Here is a 24,133-nt window from a genome sequence, read left to right on the forward strand (position 1 = left end):
AAGGGCTGGAACATACTGCATGTAGCCATTAGCCATCGTCAATTGGAAATCTTTCGCATTGTAAGGAAGATGGAAATACCAATGGCCAGGTTAGTTCGACGGATTGATGAGGATGGGTACACCATCTTGCACCATGTTGGAGTCATGGAGTATTACACCGGTGGTACCGTGCCTGGTCCTGTTCTCCAATTACAAGAAGAGCTCCTATGGTTTGAGGTATGCCGTATGCCCTTCTTGTTTATGGTACTTACCCATATATAATTTTCATTATTTCAAAATTAATATCATGGTGATCTTTTTTTTTTTTTTTGCTAAACAATATCATGGTGATCTAATTTATTCTACAATGCCGTCATTTTATTTTCTAACATTTGGTTCGGTGAATCTAATATGGTCCATGGTACTTGGTATTTTGATACTTGGTATCAATGTAACTATTCCCATATTTGATTTGATTATAAATGTGCGAAAGACTTCCAAGAATACTAGATCGATCATCAAATTCGGTTTATTTCTTCAAGTTCAGAATTATAATGTCAAGCAATGTGTACAAAGACTTTGTCCCATCATCAATAATTTTAAAATGTTATTACTGCTCTTTGCCCATACATATCACATAGTTAAATCCATTATACTAATTATTAATAAATATTAACACAAGGTCTAAATTGTTATAGATTCATGTCTCGGAGCTTATTTGTGAAAATTGAAAGTTTATGAGCCCAATTACATTTTCCAAGTGCTACTTGTAATAGAATCCTCAATTTAAATTTAAAATACAAACTTAATTAAACCTAGAATGTTTTGTAGCACCTACTAGAACTCCACTATTTTAGGTATGATACGTTTCTTAGTTCAGTTTTTTTGAGACCATAATAATGTGGCACTCTTTCCTATCACATAATAGCGAGTTTTACTATTTAAATTTATGTTAGAATTTATTATTTATGTAGGAGGAAGGAATACCACTTTACTAGACTAAGTACTTAATAATTTTTTGTTATGTATGATCTAGTGTATTCACCTTGACCAATGCATGTCATTATTGCAAACTTAATATATATTAAAAGCTTACAAAACTTCCTTGATAATGAAAGTAATTGGTGCTATGCGCTAATAGTTTTGTAGCTCAATAATAAAGGTGCTTCACTTTGAGAGATTGAAGGAATAAATAATCTCATACATTGTTTGATTTATGTGTATCAATCTTATACATATCTTTATTTATTTATTTATTTTTTGCAGCGTGTTCAGAAGATAATACCCTCCCATTACGAGATGCACCGTTGCCAGATTAAGCAAAAGACCGCTCAAACCCATCAATTTGATCTTGAAGCTCAAGCTGCTGAAATCCATCATGTCGCTCAACCCACTGAAGCCTCTCAAAATATTCCTCCAATCCATGAAATCTCTGAATTATCGCCTCTAATCCCTCAAACTGCTCAAGATAAACAATTTCAAGAAATGCATGCAAGAATTTTGAAGGAAGTACAAGAATTACTGAAACGGACCTCTCAAATCACTGAAGCCTCTCAAACTGCTCAAACCGCTCAAGAGTTATTCGAACAAAGCCATGCAGCACTTTTAAAGGAGGCACAAGAATGGCTAAAACGAACCTCTGAGGCTTGCTCTGCTGTTGCTGTTCTCATTGCCACTGTTGCCTTTGCAGCTGCTTACACTGTCCCTGGAGGTTCCAATCAGGACACTGGGGTTCCCATTCTACTACACGATCCTTTCTTCTTGGTTTTCACTGTCATGGATGTTCTCTCCCTCGCAAGCTCTTTGACTTCTGTAGTCATGTTCCTTTCTATCCTCACTTCACCATTTGAGCTCCAAGATTTTCGTCACTCTCTTCCTCAAAAACTTACACTCGGCTTCACCTTCCTCTTCTTCTCAGTGGCAGTGACCATGCTTGCTTTTGCGGCAACAATTATACTCATCATTCATTTGAAGAAACGGTGGACTACTACGCTTATTTATACTGCAGCATTTCTTCCAGTCTCTGTTTTCGCATTGTTGCAGTTCCCTTTGTATGTTGCGTTTATGAGTACAGTGAGGTTCTCTTGGAAAGTGATTAGGAGCGTTCTTCCTAGCTGTTTCCTCCCAAGTCGATTTAAGAACACTACTACGGGCTCTATTTACAAGAACCTCTGAATAGGGGCGGAGCTACACTTATATAAGTTTATAAAGAATCTAATTTCATTAAACAGGTTAACATTAAAAACGATAATTTCCTTGCTTTTGGGGCAACAATATATTGTTATTGTTTATATCGTTAAACATGTTAACATTAAAAATGATCATAAATATAATTTATTGCAACAATATTTTTTATTGCAATAACTTATATCATATCTTATTGCAACAAATCAATTTATTGCAATAAAGTGTTGCATCGGAATTGTTTGTTGCGATAACTTATTTATTGCAATGAAATGCTATTGCAACAAAAATTTTGTTCCGATAATTTATTGCTATAGACTTTATTGCAACATAAATTTTTTTGCAATAGAGCTTTTTTCTTGTAGTAATGGCCATCCCAAAATTTTTAAAAAAACTTCCTACTAATGTATATATATTTTACAATTCTTTTTAAATAATAGACCTTAAAATTAATAGTTGGCCCCTCCAAAAATAAGAGCTGTCCTTGCAAAAAATGAATAGAAAAACTAATCGTTGGGTTTCAAAAAATAGTTGTTAATAATAACAAACTATCCATCTTGTAACCAATAACACTACTAGTTCTTTTTAGTTTTTCCCCTCTTAATTGGTAAGTTTTGGTTAATGAGTTCAAAAAGTAAGTTTTTAATAAAAGAAAATTTCTTTTGGAGTTATTTTATTTGGGAGTAAACCTTTTATTGTTGTTGTTAAGTTTCAAATTGTTTGTCAATACATGATTTAGTGTGTGTTTGGCATTGGCTTAAAAAACTAACTTTTTTTACTATTTAGCTTATTTTTGCTACTATTCATAGGTCCTATTGCACTTTTTAGTACTATTTATGAGTCTCAATTTACTATTTCAGCTACATTTTAGTTTTATCTACAATATTTTCAGCAAAATGTTTTCAGTTTCAGCTAAATAAATTGTTTCCAAACAGACACTAATTAGTCACAAAATGTTAAATGAAAATGGATGCGGCTTGTGTCTAGTGAAAGTTATCATTGGACACGTTGGATTGCAGACACGTATCTACTTTTGGACATGTGTTCGAATCTTGACATGTCCAGCGATAACTTTCATTGGACATGAAAGTTCAAATAGTGTATAAAACATCTTTGAACGTTTAGATCCCCAAATACAAAATAACCAATTCAAACTTTATGACAAACAACTAATATGCGGAAAATGAACATAACCTATAAACAGAATTAGAAATCAGTCTAAGCCAATTAAAAATCACATCTACAGCAGAAAATAAAAGGCAAAGATAAAGGGAAGGATGATTCAAACACAAGGACAACATACGATGTGTTATCGGAAGAGGAAACCGAAGCCCTCAGCGTAAAACCTCTCTGCCGCTCTCCAAGCGGTAAGTAGTCCACTAGAAAATGTAGTTGGGATACATGAACAGCAATAGACCCTTCAAGCCTAATCTACTCAGTGTACCTAAGCCCTCCAAGCTTTTTGCTCCAACGAGGTTCTGTCAAACTTATTTCTTTTATAACTTCCCGGATTCTGCTACTTGACCATAGCATCAACCAATGCAGATTGGTTCCTTCCTAACTGCTTCCCAGAACACCAAACAGTCATTTCACATTAATTGATATGGTGAGAAAATGTTTTGGTAAAAAGACCTCTCAAGGGTTTAACAATGGAGAGGAAGAGAGTTGAGGAATTTGAAGAGTCTCTTATGTGAAGATTGTAGATGAATCAATCTTGTTTTACTCTAGGGTTTCTCTCTCAAAATTCTCTCTGGAAGCTCTCTTTCTTTTGTGGGCATAAGGGGTATTTATACTGGGGTGAGAATGGAATTTGAAGAGTCAGGATTTTCAAAATAGGGCTGGCTTGGGCTTGGGCTTGCGGCTTGACTGAGTTGCGAGATCTAGCCATGAGATAACAGAACGGCCAGTTGTCCTATTTTGTACTATAGTGCTCCAGCTAGCATGACGCTTCAACTTCTAGCATGCTTGGCATGTGTGCTGCTTCTGGCGGCTTGAAGTCGTGAGTCACCCATTAGATCCAGTCGTGTGTCTCTATTTTCTTGCACACTCTTGAGCATTTCAACACTTTATCTCATTCACTACCCTTACAACAATTCCAGCTAAATACAGGGTTACTAAATGCTGAAATACAAGCAAATTTGGTATGGAATAAAGCCAATAAGATGGTTGATTAAACTCAACCTTACAATCTCCCCCTTTGGCTATTTCGTGACAAAACCCTAAAACATACTCCAGAGTTAACATGTGAGTTGGGAACAGTTGAACAAAACTCACTCACATCTAACTCTAGAAACTGTGAAGCTCTTGAATCATATGAACATGAAACTCCTGAAACACAACAATACACCATGACTATTATATGCAGAAAGACATGAAATGCATATGAAACAGGCAATATGTGATCAAGCAAAGATGGAGTTAAGAAACAAACCATAGCTTGATCAACCAAGCAATCAGTACAAGGTAATGACCACAATGCTTATTCACACTTGGAATGAACACTTGAACAAACAAGCTAACAAGCTCAATGCAAGTCACTTGCATGCCCAACACTCAACCAATGTACAAGACACTAAGTATATGCATCTAGGAACAATCCTATAAGGGCACAAAAGTGACAGTACTTAACAAGAAAATGCATGACATTTAGTTAAAAGTACTGATTTAACAAAGTATAAAAGGCTGTATAAAGCATGGTACAGATCATAAAGCCTACAGATAAATAATATAAACCCTAAAAGCTTACAAAAGCAACATGGGCACAAACCAAATTATATAATGGATAACATCAACAATATATATATATATATATATATATATAAAGTAAACCAAGTTTCAAAACCATCCAAGAGATATGAGTTTTAACTAAACATAAACCATAACCAACAAAGTTTCAAAACCATAGAGACAACTTTAATCCAAAACATAAACATAATTAACAAGATAGACACTGTTTCTGATTGCTTCCCCTCAACATAGTACTCCCCCTCAAGAGCTTCTTCAAAAGAAAAACTTCTCCCCCTTTTTGATCGGAATGGCCAAAGGGTCACTGCCCATGATGTGTGGTGAAGCAGTCAAATTTTGCTGAGAGAACATCAAGCTAGTCCTGCATGGCTGTTATCCTCTCAGACTGCACGGTCTGAACCTCTTTGATTCCATCAAGTCTTTCCAGAATGACCTGAAATGCATCTGGAGGTATATCTGAAGAAGCTGATACTCTAATCTTCTTCCCACTTCTTTTGGGTGTTGAAGTTAAAGCCTGACCTACTGCCTCTGCCTCTGCCTCAGTCTCCATTGGGATACACTCTCCTTTATCACCTTCATCTTCTTCACCTGGAAGACAAACACTTATCCTTTTGAAGGTTTGTTTGTTAATTGCTGAAGGTGTAGACATGGGACTAATGTCTCGAGGGATTGCAACACCCTTCTTTCTGAAAATCCTTATGAGTAGACTAGGGAAGATTAGTTTTGGCCTGGAAGTAGTTCTAGTCTCATCCACAATAGTATCAAATATGTGGGAACTGATATCAATGAATGTCTTTTCCTTGAGCTCCATCAGAAAAATTGCTCTCGCATTGTTAATTGTAGTCAACTTCCTTATGGGATATAGGTTAAACATCATGATAATAGTGAGACACCTCATGTCCACTGGAAAAGCTATGGTATTTAGGCATTTCCTTTCTTTCTGTCCACCTATCCTCTGTTCTACAGTTTCAATAGACAGTATCCTATCCTTGTAGTTGACAAACTCATGATCTTCTAACCCCTCAAGACCTAGCACATCATCAATGTCATGTGCATCTACGGTGAATTCTTTACCTCTAACCCAGCAGCTTAGTTCCTTTTCCCTTATTACAGTATTGGAATAAAGCTCCCTAATCAGGGGTTCACACACAATTGGGAAATCACACAAAAGCCTTTCCCATCATCCCCCTTTAAAACAACTAGGGATAAAGGTGTCTCTCAAATCCTCCAAATCCACAAACCTTTCTTGTATGATTTCTGCCTTTAAGAAGAAATCCTTGTATCTCTCAAAATGGGAAACAGATCTAAACAGATTAGGGTCCATTTTCATTCTCTTATCTACTTTCTTGGCAGGAGTTTTCTTCTTTGGGGATGAAGGAGCCATCTATGAACAATCAGAAAAGGCCATAACAACAAAGTACAATACATGTGTAGAACAAATCAGTACTTTGTTAGTGATAAAGATAATAATAAAGAAAAATCCTTATAACTTAGACCAACAACACAGATGAATGTACCCAAAGGTAGATACTCAAGAACAACTAACAAATTGCAGAGGAGTACTAATGCTGCAGAGACTGACATCACCCAAAGGACAAACATATGTCAATGAGACATATAGTTTGATGAGTATGAAATGACCCAGAGAACTCAAAACAAATGTACACACACTAGATAAACAAACACAGAATCAAATCAATAAAACCTAACAAACAAAACACAAACATTTTGAAACAACACATCAAAATGAGATCAGACAAGATGAGTATAAGACAAATAACAAACCCTAAGCTAAGAGAAAGTCAAATGATGAAGACCAAATCCAGTAACCCAAACAAGTTCATAAAAACCAAGAGCCTCTACTAGCAAAGCACGGACAGAGAACAACAGCCGAAACACAAATCCAACTCAAATCAGAAAACCAATGCAAATATTCAAGAGGGAAAAACTCAAAAACAAGAAATACAGAGTGTGAGAAATAAAACCCATACCTTTTTCTTGAAGATTTTGAGTTGAAAAGAAGCAAAAATGGAGTTTAAAGTGGGTTACATGGAGCGTTTGGGAAGTTTCAGACAAAAGAGAAAATGAACAGTCATATAAAGTTCGAGGGAAAATTGAAAAAGATTTTAAAAACTGCACTTATTATGCAAAACACACATTTTTTGCAGCTGAGGTAAGTCGCCAGATAAGCACCAGATACACCCGCCAAAACACTTCAAGCCAAAAGTTTTGAAAAAATTTCTAAATGTTTTTCGTGACTAGAAGTCTCACTCGCGAGGGAGTCGCGAGATGAGCCGCGAAAATCTCTGTGTAGCCCTTGTGATTGGACCTTCCACTCACGAACAAGTCGCCAAAACTGACCCGTGAGCTCGCGATTGTGGCATGCGACTTGAATGACCCGCGACTAAGTCACCAAAACAAGGCAACACTATTTTTTGAAATTTTCAGTTTTTGAAGAACAAAATACTTTCCAAAAACATCTAAAACACTCAAAAATCTTTTTGTGTTTGAACCAACAAAGATTGAGCATGTGAACACACATTTTATCAAGTACAATCACACAAATGAATATGGCATTCGTTGAACATAAACTTGTGTGTTGTGTGTGGGTATCAACAATGAGATAGTCCTTAGTCTAATGTGAAGTTTCAATGATCAATTCAACCAAGGCATACACAATTAGCACTAGATTGTGTGACCCATCTCAATTACATAAGTATGCATATATGACCTCCCACAAGACTTGATTACATACTTTGGAGCTTTACATTTAACTCCACTTTCAATCAAAATATTTGATCTTTTTGATCCTTTTGAGACAATCACCTCTTATTGTGAGAGTGATATTTGATATTTCGCCTTGATGAGACAGCCTTTGGCTTTTTGAATAATCATTCACTTTAATTTTTGGTCACTTTCCTTTTTTTCTAGTCAAATTCTAGTATGTGCGACAGGTTTTTGCAACTCAATATCTCTTTTCATTTGGAGATTTACATTTGGTGAGCTCTTTTTAGCAAAAACAAAAATAAAGAGTGGGAAGATATATAGGCACAAGTCTATGCATGTCTCAAGATCAACATAACCATTCACTAATCATTCATGACAAGTTTGAAGATCTATTTACAATAGTCACATAGATTTCAAGATTTTTTCCACAGTGATAAGAGTGCAAAGAAACAAGCTACGCTTGTAAATGCACAAAGCCATTAGCACAAAGGTACAAGGCAAAACAAGTTTTGAGACAAAACTCAACAATGTCAATCAAACTTTTTGATTTTCTACTTTTTATGTGGTTTTTGGATTTTTGACACATAAGAAGGAAAAGATTGATCAAAAACAACAAAAAGGAATGAACAATAGAATGCAAAAATAAACAAACACATTTCAACCAACACAATTAAAAAACAAACAACCAAACAAAGTCACAAAGCATTGGAAGTATTGATGCATGGATATGTTGTAATGCTTATGCATGAGTACCCTTTTTCACCCACACGTCACTTGCGTTTGGGGTGCTTTCCTTATAGGATTGGGTACGAGAGTTAGGGCTTTCAAACTTTCGTGTGAAGCTTTCCAAGCAATTGGTGAAAGCACTAATCATCTTCATCACGTCCATCATTCTGGGATCACCACTTTGATCTCTTGATGGTTCACTAGCCCAATTTCTCCTGTCATTTCTAGGTCCTCATGACCTTGGAGCAGTTGCATTATTCATTGCTCTTAGCTTTTGACAATTTGGCCAAGTATGCCCTTGAAGTCCGCAATGATGACACATATAGTTCGATCTAGGTCCTCTTTGTGATCGTGAAAAAGACTTGGCTCGAGATTCAAACCTACCCACAGATTGATTACGAGGATTGTTCACCATCAGTTGGTTCTCTACATTCCTCTTCTCCTCAATCTTGGGTTTCTCAGCAGTAGGGCCAACTTCAACTGACTCTTTGGCCTTTATAAACTTCACTTCTTTAGTGATATTGCCAGATGAGCTACTCCCTCCGGTATATCCCAACTCGGATTTGTCTGAAAAGCTCTTTTGTGATGAAATAACATCATCTAGCTTCTTGGTGGTGACCCTCTCTATCTTAGCATTTGCTTGCACAACCTCTTGCTCAAGAAATCTCATTTTTTTGTAGGTTTCTGACAGCTCACCATTCAGTGTTTCTATCTCACATTTGGCCTCCTTATAATGAATTAGGAGACTTTTATAATTCTCCTTTGCCTTCTTCATCTTTCTCACAGCTGCCTTGGCCACCCTTGTGTACTCACCCGACTTCTCCAGGAGTGAGTTATAATTCTCTTGAAGATTGGCTGTGCTTTCATCTTCTTCAGCATCTGATTCTTCAACAACTCCCAATGATTCTTCATCACCATGTTCTCCAAGTTCTCATACAAGCAAATTGAACTCGTCTGAAGACTCAACATGGGCAATAGTCATAAAAGCTAAATAATTCCCTTCTCTGTCACAGCTTTCCTTAGAATCTGAGTTGGATGAATCTGAGTCACTTAATGTCGTGGCATACACTTCGCCTTTCGATTTCAAATAATTCGGATATTCTTTCTTAAAGCGTCCATGCCCGTTGCATTCAAAACAAGTGACACCTTGTGTAGATTGGGATTCTTTTCCATCTTTCTTTTTGAATTCCCTTTTCTCCCTTCCTGAACTTTGGAATTTCCCTTTATCACCAAATTTTCCATTATTCTTGAATTTCAAGAATTTTTGGAAACTTTTTACAAGGTATGCAACATTTTTGTCAACCACATCTTCATCCGATGAGTCATGGACCTCCACATTCTCATTAATAGTCTAAAGAGCAAGAGATTTGCTCTTCTGTTGATTGGGCAGAGACATTTCATTAGTTTGAAGAGAACCAACTACCTCTTGACTTTGATGTTATCAAGGTCTTTACTGTCTTCAATCGCTGTCACTTTGGCACGAAAACTTTCTGGCAATGATCGAAGAATCTTCCTTACAATTTTAGAATCCTCCATTTTCTCTCCCAAATTGAATTTGCTTACAACCACCTTATTTAGCTTGTTATAGAAAGAGTCAAAGGACTCATCCTTACTCATTTTTAGCTCCTCAAATCGAGTGGTCAACATCTGCAGCTTGGTATCTTTCACTTTCTTCATTCCTTCGTAGGTGGTCTCCAATATCTCCCATGCTTCTTTGGCAACAGTAATGTGAGAAATCCTATGAAACTCATCTAGAGACACACCACAGAAAATTGCATTAAGTGCTTTACTGTTAGCATTAGATGCAGCGAGTGCTGCCTTATCCCATATGGATTTGGCTTCCTCAGGCTTGGTCCAACCTATATCAACAGCATCCTAAACAAATTCATCAATGGAGCATAGAAATGCTTTCATGCAAAACTTCCAAAAAACATAATTACTATCATCAAAGTATGGAGGTGCATTTAGGGATTAAGACCGATCCATCTCAATAGGGAGTCAAGGATCCCTCTATGGTAATGAAACCACTAAAAGTGTACCCGCTCTGTTAACAATTGAAAGTTCAAATAGTGTATAAAATACCCTTGGACGTTTAGACCCCCAAATACAAAATAACCAATTCAAGCTTTATGACAAACAACTAGTGTGCGGAAAATGAACATAAGCTATAAACAGAATTGGAAATCAATTTAAACCAATTAAAAATCACATCCATAGTAGAAAATAAAAGGCAAAAATAGAGGAAAGGAAGATGTAAACACAAGGACAACACATGATGTGTTATCAAAGAGGAAACCAAATCCCTCCATGTAAAACCTCTCCGCCGCCCTCCAAGCGGTAAGTAATCCACTAGAAAATGTAGTTGGGATACATGAACAGCAATAGACCCTCCAAGCCTAATCTACCCAGTGTACCTAAGCCCTCCAAGCTTCTTGCTCCAACGAGGTTGCGCCGAACCTATTTCTTTTCTAGCTTCCCGGATTCCGCTACTTGACCATAGCATCAACTAATGTAGATTGGTTCCTTCCTAACTGCTTCCCAGAACACCAAACAACCTTCTCACAGTAATGGATATGGTAAGAAAAGATTTTGGTAAAAAGACCTCTCAAGGGTTTAACAATGGAGAGGAAGAGAGTTAAGAAATTTGAAGAGTCTCTTATGTGAAGATTGTGGATGAATGAATCTTGTTTTACTCTGGGGTTTCTCTCTCAAAATTCTCTCTGAAAGCTCTCTTTCTTTTGTGGGTATAAGGGGTATTTATACTGGGGTGAGAATGGAATTTGAAAAGTCAGGATTTTCAAAACAGGGTTGGCTCGCGGCTTAACTGAGTCATGAGATCTAGCCACGAGATAACAGAATGACCAGTTGTCATATTTTGTCCTGTAGTGCTCCAGCTAGCATGACGCTTCAACTTCTGGCATGCTTGGCATGTGTGTTGCTTCTGGTGGCTTGAATCCGCAAGTCACCCGAGAGATCCAGTCGTGAGTCTTTGTTTTCTTGCACACTCTTGAGCATTTCAACACTTTATCTCACTCTCAACTAAATACAGGGTTACTAAATGCTGAAATACAAGCAAATTTGGTACGGAATAAAGCCAACAAGATGGTTGATTAAATTCAACCTTATAGGATACAAGCCCTTCCTAATGAAAATAACTACATTAAGGATATTTAATGTTAGGGAGTGACAGTACTTAAAAAGATATTTACTATATGATTAGAAATTATCATCTTTATAAACTCTAACTAAACAAATTGTCTACTTTGCGATCAATATGACTAAAAATGACAAAAGCCCATGAGATGTAGAAAAACATTTACATCTTAAGGCTATGTTTGGTTGCACCTAGGGAAAAGGAAGAGAAAAGAAAATACCAAGGGAAAGGAAAGAAAAAGGAAAGGAAAAAGAAAATATCCTCCTCTATATGTGTTTGGATTTAAGAAGGAAAAGAAAGGAAACAAAATCTTTCATTTGTTTTGGTTTAAAAGAAAATGGGGAGGGAAATAATTGTTTTTTACTTTTATACCCTTAAATATATGATTTAAAAAAAGAATAGAAGGTCATATTGGTAATTTACTAATAAAAAGTTATAATAATTCCAAAATTCCTCTTTATTTCCCTCTCTTTCCACCCAATTTCGGATGATAGCAAAATGGTGGGCCCTATGAAAATTTAATCGCTCCAAATCAACCCAATTTTCTCTTGATTCATCTAACCAAATAAGGAAAATGGCTTCCCTTAACTCATTCTCTTTTCCTTTCTCTCACCCTCCCCCAATCCAAACATAGCGTAATGGATCTCTAAGATTTACAAGGTAAATTGCTATTGTTATTCACCATGAATGGAGACTTGTAAAGCTTCTTCTTACTATTCAGGCATCTACTTGGATAACTTCCTACCTTATCGGGCTCTTTGTTCCTTGTTTTTCATTATGAATGAAGATTTCTAGGGCTTCTTTTTATTGTTCAGGCTTATCCTTCTACATTAAATGTGGTGGTGCTAGGCAGGTGACCTTTATTAATGTAGAAGTTACAGTGGAATCATCAAGTAGAAAGCTTCCTTGGAGAAATTTTCCTTCTCTGGGATTCTATCTTGGTAGCTCGGACAGGCTTTTGGATGTGACCTTGGTATTTGGGCTTAGGAGAGCATTACGCTTGATCAATAGTTCGAGGCTTGATATTCGTGGCACGGCTTATTGTCAAAATGTGCCAATCAACACTGGGTTTGTTTCCACTCTTTGGGCCGATGTTAAATGGGCCCAATATCTGTCTTACTACACTTAATTATTCATCCCACTATATATGTGTGTGTGTACACATGTACACACGTACACACACACACACACACACACACACACACACACACACACACACACACACACACCACACACTATTTGTTAACCCGTGCGATGCACGAGAATAGCTATTAGATGAGTTTCGGACTTTCAAGGAAAAAAAAGGCCATTATTTTTTAGTTGGAGTAGTAAGAAAAAATGCATTAAATTAAAAAAAAAAATGATATTGAAAGAAATAGTACAAAGTTTTATTAGTTAGTCAGAAGAAATGTTGTTTTATTTATTAGTTTTTTTGTGAGAAGGAATAAGAGATAGAATATTGAGTCTCTAGTTTAATTTGTGTTATATATATACCAAAAGGTGCCTATTGAAAGGCCATAACTCTTCAAATTAGATATACCAAAAGATGCATATTGAAATGTTATAACCTTTCATATTTGATATACCAAAAGGTGCCTATTGACTGAAAATATATCTATTGAAAGAAAAAGGTGCATTTTGAATGAAAATGTGCCCATTGAATGAAAAAATGCATATAGACCAAAAATGTGCCTATTGAAAAATGAAAGGCACAACTGTTTAGTGCTTTTAAATGTATATGTGGCATAAATTTATATAGCCACGTGGTGTAATAAAGAGTAGTTAACAAAAAGTCAAATTTTTCGCTTTCATATTATATATAGGTATGTATGTATGTATAATTTTTATTTAAATTAATTATTCAACTTATTCATTCTATTAAAAAGCTTATCATAATAATCAAAACTCATATCAAATTTATTCTGAATATGTATAATTTATTATTTGAATTTTATTGTAGAGAGAAAGAGACTACTTGTGATGAGGAACTAAAAAATACAATACCAAAACTTATAAACCGAAAATAGAGTTTTAAAAATCACAATGGTTCATCAATATATAAAGTAGAGTTGCAATAAAGAATTAAAAATCAAGAGAGAGAGAGAGAGAGAGAGAGAGAGAGAGAGTAACAATTTTTTCAAGAGAGAACGTGAGAGAGAGTAATAAGAAATTTATTGAAAATAATAATGTAAGAAGAAAAAAAAGTAAAAATAAAAAATATAGTAATAAACACCAAATTATCCAAGTCATGTTATGTAATGAAATAACATTATATTCTTATATGCTATCTTTATAATGCAATATGATAACATCTAAGAAATCAAAAAGAATAAAAAAAATAAAAATTTAAAAACACAAAACTTAATCACATCAACTCAAAGTAGAGTTCTAAATAATACAAAATTTCAACAACCTAAAGTAGAGATCGATGCAAGAAAAATAGAATCCACCAAAAAATGAGAAAAAAATAATTTGGGAGAAAGAAATAACTTGTTGTGTGTGGGAAAACTATGTAGAATGGGAAAGAGAATTGTAAATTTATAGTAAGAGGAGAAGAATAAGAAAATCCAAAAATAAAAGAAGATAAATGGATAAAGAAAAAGAGATATTAAGGTAGATAGTAGTGGGGAGATGAACATGTAAAAGAGAGGGAAAAAGTTAGAGAAAGTATAACAATAAGTTGAGAAATTAATAAGAAAAAAAAAGAGTGTAAAAAAAGAGAGAGAATCTAGGTTGCACGGACACGCCATTTTTGGCGTCGTGTCCGCGTCCGACACGTGTTGGACACTGGAACGGGGATGTCGCTCTAGATTCTGGTGTCTGGTGGTGTCCCTTTTCTTTTTCTTTTTTTCGCTTCTCCGACACGGCGCCGATGCGGCTCCGACACGGCGCCGACGCGGTTCCGACGCCTCTGACACGCCACTAATGAAAAAAAAAAAAAAAATCACAGATTTTGACCGGAACTTACCAATGCCATTGATTTTGTGATAACCCTAAAATAATATAGCAAGTTTAGAGTCTCTTAGACTGAAAGTTGAAACCACATCTCAAGATCTTCTCAACCCACCCTCCCTCTGTCGTTGCTGCTGCCCTCTGTCCCTCGCCGGAGTTAGATCGGACTGATCGGCGAGCTCCAACGTTGACGCCGTGCCCTCTGTCCTCTGTCCCTTCCGATCTCTCTCTCTCTCTCGGCGCAGACCGATCTCTTCTCTGTTCTCTCTTTTTTTTTTTTTTTTCTTCTTTCTTTCTTTCCGATATTAACTTGAATCTACTGTTACTTATTATAACGCGTTTTGCTTTTGTTTTTGTTTTTTGTGTTTTTTTTTTTTTAATATATATATATATATATATATATTTTAATATTAGTTATAACTTATAAATTTGTTTTTGTGTGTCCTGCTATAGTTTTATTTATTTATTAAAGTTAAATATTGTAAGTAATTTTACTAAAATGAATACTGAAAGTGCTTGAAGATTTTGTGTATTATTGTAGTATTTTGGGTGTTAGTTTACTTATTTGTATTTCTTACATAATTTAAATTCTAAACATAAATGTATTTTGTCTAAAAATATTAAAAAATATGCCTAAATATAAAATTTAATTAATTATTTAACCACCATGTCCTCACCGTGCGTGTCCTTATTTTTCAAAAATTGCCGTATTCCCGTGTCCGTGTCCGTGTCCGTGCAACATAGGAGAGAATGTTGAAAATGGGTAGATGATGTGGTTGTTGATGTGGTTCAACAAGAGTGTAGAAACAATAAATGTTATATTTTAGCTTTTAGATATATATAGATTAGTTTAGAATTAGAGATATCAAATTTCCACCTTAAATACTATGATTGGGTGGAACTTTTACCTTGAATTGTGGAGGTAGTCGGTAAACAGTATAGGTAATCAAGAATCATTGATACTGCATCATAAACATAATTATGATGTTTATTTGCTGTGTTAGAGAGTGCTTTCTTGGGAGTATGAGATTGAGAAACATGGAAAACCAAAGCCATAATAATTAATTAGTTGAAAAAGGATTGGATAAAGCTGAAACAGGAAAAGAAAATACAGCATAACACTTTTCTTCTTTATGGTTATAATGCTTACCTTTATTACTCTACCAAGCGAAGTTGATACGGGTGCCTTTAAGCAATCTTTGAAACAAAGCATGGTTGCTCTCATGGCTTGAGAGAGGGACAGAGGCACGGGAGTATGAGATTGATGAAGCGTGAAAAATGTTACAGCATTCAAACTTCAAAGCTTTGAACAAGTATATAAAAATATACTAAGTTCCAAACACAACCAATGTTAGAAGAGAGTCACAAGACAATCCAATCTGACACATAATTAATTATCTTGTTCCAGGTGGGATTCACTTATTGTGAGAGATATGTTAGTATGTTACATTACGGGTCCGTTTAGATTGAACTTATTGTTGCTGAAATTGAAAACTGAAAATTGAAAACACTGTAGCAAAATAATTTTTAAATGTGTGAATAGTATCGTGAGACCTATTTTTAATATTTTTTTATTGAATAAAGTGGTTGTGGGTCTCATGAACAGTACTGCTACAGTGTATGAACAATACTGCTACAGTGATAATTGTCCTTGCCTTTCAGCAAAATGTGTGAAATGAAAAAAAAAAAAAAAAAAAAAAAAAAGAAGGAACGCAGACACAGGTTTCAGCACAATCCAAAAGGCACCTACATATGCCCTATGTAGGAGACATGTAGTTAAGAAACAAAAATAAGTGTGTTATTACTTGTAACAGAAAATATAAAATAGGGAAATGTAAACTAATGCTCTTTAGAAACTAATTTTAGAAACATTTTATTGGGAAAAAATAATCTTAGATACTTAATATATAAAAGTGTGAAAAAAATGAAAAAGACAATTATCTTGGGTAGAGGTGGGAGGAAAGGTGTGTAAGGTTCAGTTTGGTAGAGAGTTCAAACAATATTTTTCAGATGTTAGCATTTAGACACCCCCCTCCAAAAAAAAAAAAAAAAGGTTGTTAGGAGAGTTTAACAATTAAAGAGAGTTTGAATTATAGTTCTCAAGTTAAAGTGTTTAAATTCTGTATTTGAAAAATAGAAACTATTGAGTCCATACTTTCTTTTATAAGGAAAGCCAAGCTAATCCATTGAAAAAAGGTTGGGCATTGCCGACAAGGGGAAAAAATTACAGCCTAGAACTCTTTTTTTTACCTTTGCTATTCGCGCAAGCAAGGTAGATTCCAGGAAGTTTCTTTAAATTGTGAGTAGTGTCTATGGAGCAAAGCATGATTGCTTACATAGCCCGAGGAAGAGAGAGATGGTAAGGGAGGATAATTTTGAAATATTGACGAAACCTTATCGAGCAATCATGGAAAAAGATTTGGAGGCCCTGAAGAGATGCTACATGGAGAATGAAAACGTGGGTCATCCTCTGACAGACACCGGGGACACTGCACTTCATGTTGCAGTGTACACCGGCAACAAGGAATTGTTTAGTTTTTTACTTAATCTTGCACCATCTTTGTCTCATATTAGGAATGAACTTGGAAACACAGCACTTCATGAAGCGGCAGCAACTGGAAATATCGAAATGGCAAAACACTTGTTAAGTTTTGGCGAAAGCCAACTTGACATAAAAAACATTAGTGGTGAAACTCCTTTGTTTACAGCCGCTGCATCTGGTAAGACAGATATGGTTAAGTTTTTGACTGTGGATGCTGGGAAAAGCAACCCGATTAAGGAAAATTACTGCACACGAAATGACTCCAAGTCCATTCTTGAAATAGCTATCCTTGGCAACTACGTTGGTAGACTTTTGTCTCTCTTTCATTTCATATATGTTGATTAAAATCTTTTTTTTTTTTTTTTTTTTTTTTTTTTGGGTTTAAATCTTAAAATCTCTCTCTCTCAATTACAGATACAGCTTTGGGGTTACTATATTGGGATAAATCTCTTCTACGCTTTGGCCCGGCATGTTTTCAACGGCTAGCGAAGATGCCTTCTGCTTTCAAGAGTGGACATCCCATGGGCATATTGGAGGGACTGATCTATCTTTGTATGCCAAACAAAATATATATGTTACTCAGCTTCAAAAATTAAAATTTCCTACTGTGTACACGGGCTAACTGAACCTGCATTTCCAATACAGGCCTTCCAAATGATGATGATCTTCATCTTCACAGTGACACTTCAAGTCCAAAAGAGGATCTTGAATGTGGCCGTGGCTGGAGTTGTCCCCGCCCATTTGGCTGCTTAGGTGACCATAAAGGTAATCAATACATAAGAAACTTTTCTCCCAATGTACTTTCATTCATCGGGAAATTAAGATCATTTCTATTTGAAATAAATTTATTTATAGTTTACGTAAAAATTACAAATTTAAAGGAGTATTCATTGTCACGATTTTTGAAAGTTTAGATAAACACTTTGTACTAATTAAGATGGACTCGATCTTTCCAAATATTCATGACCCTAAAGAAACTACCTTGGGGGAACACTAATAAAATGAAGCTTGTGTTTCTAAGTACTCTTTGCAAGTCTCAAAATGATAATGGACGCACCTGCTGCAAGTAAGTCTGATCAAACCCAGTTTTTGTTAGTCATCAAATTCTTGCAAAAGGAGTATGGTAGCAAAATTTGAAACTCTGCTGTTTTTTTTTGCACTACTAGATAATTCATCTTTGATGAAAAACAAACCATATGATACCTGAAGTCATACCATTCTAGATTTCTATTTATCTCAATTAGAGGCTTAGAGCATTCTGTTATTTTAATTTATGATGCTCTTCTTATTTTTTCTCCGATACATGCCTTTATTTAATGACCTGAGTTACAAGAAATTGCAGCCATATCAATGATATACCGCACTGTTTGGAGGTTCATAGCTCAAGGTACAACCTTCTTTTTTTTGGTTACATATATTCATTCCAATGCACTATTGCCACTCTCAGTGCAAATCAAAATTTTGATACAATTTCAAATGTATAAAATACTAATCACCAGTTGTCACTTGTCAATCAATATGTAAAAAAATTGGTGGCTTTGTAACATAAGTCAATTTCAATCTATATTTGCTTCTGTCAAAGTGTTATGCCTAGAATTGACGTTTAATCGTTTTTGTGGAAAGCTAGTCTCATCTTGCTCTGTAATGGGATGTTAATAGGATTGCCAGCAATTAAAAGACTTTGGGACAGAAAAAAGCAACAAAAGAGAGCGCTGATACTTGCTACAATTCTAGCTGTAACTTACGAGACATGGATGGTTAAAAAGCTTGAGGATGAAAGAAACGAAGAAGATCAAAGTAAGAAAGATCAGCAACCTTCCTGTACTACTTCATCTTCTAATAATCCAATAATTTCAGCTGCAAGAAATGGGATCACAGAGATTGTAGAGGTCATTCTTAAAAGGAATCCTCTAGCAATTGAACACAGAAATAACAAAAATGAGAACATACTTCACATTGCAGCAAGATATCGAAGGATAGAAATCTTGGATCTTCTTCAGCATTTGCCTGTTTCAATATCGAGGTTTAAAATATTGATCAATGACGATGGTGACACCATTTTGCATCAAGCTGCATACTTGGGTGAGCATAAGTTGAGGGACAGGCCAGGGGAAGCCCTCCGCTTGCAGTCCGAGATACAATGGTTCAAGGTGCTTATTTTGCTTGCATTTCCCTCATTCCTTCTTGAAAATACTGAATATCTTTATTTTATTGTGTGTAAACTATATATAGGAGACCTTTGTATTGGCATACAGAAGAGGTCTAATTTACATGACAGTACAGAGGTACTACAGCAATACGAATGTAGTGCTGATACGCAGAACATAGACAGGATATGGTCTGGGCCTTGAGCCCTTGGATCCTGGGGACCTAAGTTTCTAATACTTTTCACTATTTTTTTTTATTTGCTTCCGTTCACTAATTATCAAATTTTGGGTTTTCTGTTGCATCTCATAAATGTATTTTTCTCAAGCAGGGGAGTTTACAATTTTACATGTGCATGAATTTCAGTTTGATTTAAAAACTCAATATGATAGAAAGTTTTTGAAATATGTTAATTTATAGGGGTAAATGCAGTAAACCCACTTGTAGTTTGGCTCAAATTCACATTGTCTACTTGTAGTTTGTAAATTGTCAATTTATCCACCTGAGATTCCCTTCGTTTGTCCTCTGTAACCTACCACCGTTAAAAGCAAGGGTAAATATGTAAGTAAAGTGACATTTTTCAAATCACAGGTAGATAATGTGAATTCGAGTTACATCACAGGTGAGTTTATAGTAATTACCCTTAATTTATAAGAGTATATTTTTAATGGGCAAAACTTATGTATATTGTTTCTTAGTTAAATTCAACCATATAGTTGCATTGACCACTATAATACAAATAGTGTTATGTTCTCCAAAAACAATTAAATTCAACCATATAGTTTATTGGTGAGTTAACCACATGGTTGAATTTAATTTAGGAATCTAAGGTAAAACACACACACACACACAAAATACTATATGCAAGTATGAACTAATTGTTATCCAATTGCATAATAATAATAGATTTCAATCAATACAGCGAGTGCAGAAACTTGTACCTCCATATTTGATCAAAAACCGAAATAAAGAAGGTCAGACTGCTGAAGAATTGTTCACCATCCAACATAAGCAACTGGTGGCAGATGGCCAAGAATGGCTAATGCGAACAGCAAAGGCATGCACTATAGTTGCTGTCCTAATAGCAACCGTTGCTTTTACCTGTGCCTACACCATCCCTGGCGGTTCCAACTCAAAAACAGGACTTCCATTGCTCGACACAGAAATTCCATTTCACGTTTTCACAATCTCAGATGCGGTATCGCTCTGTTTCTCCCTGACTTCTGTGGTCGTGTTCCTTTCCATTATGACATCGAGAATGCACGAAAAGGATTTCAGGAGGTCTCTGCCATTGAAGCTAGGCTTGGGACTGACCACATTGTTTTATGCCGTAGCAGCCATGATGGTTGCTTTTGCTGCTACACTAGTGCTTATGATGCGAGAGAGGCTACATTGGGCTGCAATTCCAATTTACACTGTCACTTGCTTCCCAGTTACTATTTTTATTGCGCTTCAGTTCCGTCTCTATCTCAATATTTCGTGGTTTACTCTGTGTGATGTACTACAGAGTCTCGTTAACTCTCTTCCTCTTGGAAAATGTAAGCTCTGTGGAGTAGCTATTCATAAAATGTCTTGTTCTAGAATAGGTTGACCAATACAACTTTTATAGTTCTATGATCACAACTTACAAATAATGAGTGGTGAACAATAAAGGTTATATCAATGACAAAGATATCGATAACCTTTTTGAAAATGATTGTCAACTATTCAAAACTTACCACTTGACCAAGTTATTAAAAAAAAAAAAGAAAAAAAAGAAAAAATGAAGTTGTGTAAGTGGTTGCAGAGTTTTTTTTTTTTTTTTTTTCTTTTGTTGCCTGTCGCCTGTCTGCATTTTATTTTTGTTGTTATGTCTAAAATGTTTGTTTGTAAAGAACTAAAGATTGTACATGCCTCTTGCACATTCAATAGGCAAATTTTGGTTGCAATGGAGATTTTCAATCATCCTTCCTTAACAATCTATACAGTATGAAGTATTTTTCACATCCACATGCACATATTCGTTCTGCGGCTTTAGGAATTTTTTTTAATGGAAATTCATGATTGATTTTGAACATTATTATGATGGACTTACTAAATTTTTTATAAACGAACAATAAAAAGAAACAACGAAAAAGACAAAAAGAGACATGCTACATACAAGAAAAGAATACTAATAATTTACATTGTTTGGTAATAGGTTATGTCAACAAGTGAGATGAGAAGAAAACTTTGTAAAGTTGTTATTTACAACTATTTTGTGTTGGCTTTAATTCCATGCCAAATTTGATTGTAATTTTGTTCAATCTTTTGTACCCCGTATTTTATGTAGGATTTCATTGTATGGATTGTGTGAGAGAGAAAGTGTGAAGACTCAAGATAACATTGAAGATCAAAGGAGTTTTCGCAGGTAGCTCGCGAGAAAACTTCCCGCGAAGTGAAGCCATGTGCACAACACATGATAGGAATTTGAGGAGTCATGATAGCTAGTTTTCGTGAGTATTTTGCGGGTAAGGCTTTCCCGTGAGATACTCCTGTTTTGCTATTTTGGCATATCTGCTGCACTATGTCTTCACCCACACTATATATACCATCATTATCCATATATTAAGAGGAGTGCTTTTCAGAGAGAAAACCCTATCCATAATCCTAGAGAGTTAGAGATTGTCATACCCACAATCCTTTATACAATCTATTGTGGTTTTCCTCAACTCCTACCTCTCCATATCCAAATCCTTGAGAGGTTGATAGCCCAAACACTTACCACACCCATCTTGAGTGTAAAGTGAGGTTTTGATGCTACTGCGAAATATTAGAAGAAGCCATTTATTTGGTGGATGCAATCGGGCTGAATTGCGTGATCTAGAGTGCTAGAAAAGATAAGGTTTCGTCAAGTCAGTTGGTAGCAGGATCTTGGAGGGCTCAAGTACATGTGGTAGACTAGGCTTGGAGGATCTTTTGTTATTCGTGTACTCCAACTTATTCTCTAGTGGATCAATTTACCGCTTGGAGGGTGGCAGAGAGGTTTTTCATCAAATTCTTCGGTTTCCTCTTCAATAACACATCGCAGTATTATCTTGTGTTTGCATCCTTTTTCCCTACTTTTTTAGCTTTCATTTTACTGTTGATATTTGATGAATATGGCTTAGAGTAGTTACATTGTTTGTTCGCTCACATTTACTCTATTCCACACTTAGTTTAAGTTAGAGTAAAATCAACTGAGGCATAATCTTTAATTTGGGGGTCTAAATAGCTCTTGTGTTTTCACACATATTCGAGCTTTCAATTGGTATCAAAGTGAGTGCACTTGCTGTGGTTTTATTACCTAAGTGTGATCCTAGACCCTTTTTGAGATGGATCGATCTCAATCGCTTAATGCTCTTCCATATTTTGGTGGGAGCAATTATGCATTTTGGAAAGTCCATATGAGGGCATTTCTATGTTCCATTGATGATAGTGTTTGGGACGCTATCGAGATAGGATGGACTAGGCCGGAGGCCGCCAAATCCACATGGGATAAAGCAGCTCTTACGGCAGCTAATGCTAATAGTAAGGCTTTAAATGCTATTTTCTGTGTTGTTTCTCCTGAAAAATTTCACAGAATCTCTCATGTTACAATTGCCAAGGAGGCGTGGCAAATCTTGGAGACGACCTATGAAGGCACCAAAAAGGTGAAGGACACCAAGTTGCAAATACTTACCACACGCTTTGAGGAGTTGAAGATGAGTGAAGACGAGTCATTCGACTCATTTTATGGGAAGCTAAATGAAGTGGTGATTGGGAAATTCAACTTGGGAGAAAAGACAGAGGACTCCAAGATTGTGAGGAAGATTCTACGATCATTACGGAGAGCTTCCGTGCAAAGGTCACTACAGTTGAAGAGAGCAAAGACCTTGACGAGATTTAAATTCAAGAACTCATCGGTTCTCTTCAAACCTATGAGCTATCTCTACCATCTCAAAGGAAGAGAAAATCTCTTGCTCTCAAGACAATGAATGAGAGATTGGAAGCTCAAGACTCCTCGGATGAGGTTGAAAAGGATGTGGCGTACCTTGCTAAGAACTTCCGTAAGTTCTTAAAGTTCAAGAGAGATGGGAAGTTTTTTGAGAAGGGAAAATTCTCAAATTTCAAGAAGGACAAGAAGACTTCAAGAAGAAGGATTCAAAAGATTCCTCACCGTCTCAAATGGTCATGTGCTTTGAGTGCAAAGGGCATGAGCATGTGAAGAAAAAATGCCCCATGTATTTAAAAGCAAAGGGTAAATTCTTTGCAACTACTCTTAGTGACTTGGATGGTTCCAATTTTGATTTAGAAGAAAGTTGTGATGGAGAAGGAAATTACTCCACATTTATGGCCATTGCACCCATGGAATCATTAGAAGATTTGAGCCTTCTAGTGGAAGAACTCGGTGAGCACACCGAAGTAGAGTTTATAGGAATTGGGGAAGAATTCGATGATGAAGATGAAGGAACCAAGGAATTGCAAGAATCCTATAATTCACTTCTTGAGAAAACCAGAGAGTATGCTAGAGTGACTAAGGCAACCATCAGAAAAATGAAGAAAGCTGAACTAGACTACAAGAGAATACTTATGAGGTGAAATGAAGTGTGAAGTTGAGGCGTTGAATGGAGAAATAACTGAGGCCTACTCCAAGATCAAGTTTCTTGAGCTTGAAGTGATTCCAGCTAATTCCAAAGTGGAGCATGTTTCCTCCAAGAAACTTGACGAAGTACTTGCACATCAAAAGCCTTTTTCTAACAAAAGCGGCTTAGGATATTCTGGAGAGAGTAGTTCAAATGCCAATGTGTCCAAGGAGATGAAATTTGTTAAAGCTAAGGAACCAATGGTAGCGACTCCAAGTGTTGAGAATGTAAAGGTGGAGAAGAAGCCATATGGAATCGCTTAAAAGGTTTTGAAAAAACCTCAGAATCCATTTGTGGCCAAACCTAAGGCTAAAGGGAATTCTCTCCCAAAGCCTGAAAAAGGTCCTCAAGTTCAAC

The 24,133-nt window shown here is 35.9% G+C and overlaps 2 protein-coding genes across 2 annotated transcripts; both read left to right on the top strand.

The window, feature by feature from the left end:
- Positions 1-77: 77 nt before the first annotated feature.
- Positions 78-2,154, top strand: LOC115991040 (ankyrin repeat-containing protein NPR4-like). The gene is made up of 2 exons (XM_031114793.1): positions 78-216; positions 1,246-2,154. Exons 1-2 carry the CDS (start codon positions 82-84, stop codon positions 2,152-2,154), a joined length of 1,044 nt encoding a protein of 347 aa, XP_030970653.1. The 5' UTR covers positions 78-81.
- Positions 2,155-16,874: 14,720 nt separating this feature from the next.
- Positions 16,875-20,769, top strand: LOC115991041 (protein ACCELERATED CELL DEATH 6-like). The gene is made up of 6 exons (XM_031114794.1): positions 16,875-17,313; positions 17,424-17,561; positions 17,655-17,774; positions 18,352-18,396; positions 18,669-19,159; positions 20,077-20,769. Exons 1-6 carry the CDS (start codon positions 16,875-16,877, stop codon positions 20,743-20,745), a joined length of 1,902 nt encoding a protein of 633 aa, XP_030970654.1. The 3' UTR covers positions 20,746-20,769.
- Positions 20,770-24,133: the final 3,364 nt, after the last annotated feature.

Source organism: Quercus lobata, chromosome 5, assembly GCF_001633185.2.
Source record: "Quercus lobata isolate SW786 chromosome 5, ValleyOak3.0 Primary Assembly, whole genome shotgun sequence".
In the NCBI taxonomy this organism is placed as follows: domain Eukaryota; kingdom Viridiplantae; phylum Streptophyta; class Magnoliopsida; order Fagales; family Fagaceae; genus Quercus; species Quercus lobata.

Bases quoted from the DNA above. Each gene is read 5' to 3' on its own strand.
- LOC115991040 (XM_031114793.1), top strand. From the start codon at position 82: ATGGCCAGGTTAGTTCGACGGATTGATGAGGATGGGTACACCATCTTG. The intron at 217-1,245 runs GTATGCCGTATG...TATTTTTTGCAG, and splicing joins AAGAGCTCCTATGGTTTGAG to CGTGTTCAGAAGATAATACC.
- LOC115991041 (XM_031114794.1), top strand. From the start codon at position 16,875: ATGGAAAAAGATTTGGAGGCCCTGAAGAGATGCTACATGGAGAATGAA. The intron at 17,775-18,351 runs GTAATCAATACA...AAGAAATTGCAG, and splicing joins CTGCTTAGGTGACCATAAAG to CCATATCAATGATATACCGC. The intron at 18,397-18,668 runs GTACAACCTTCT...GGATGTTAATAG, and splicing joins TTGGAGGTTCATAGCTCAAG to GATTGCCAGCAATTAAAAGA.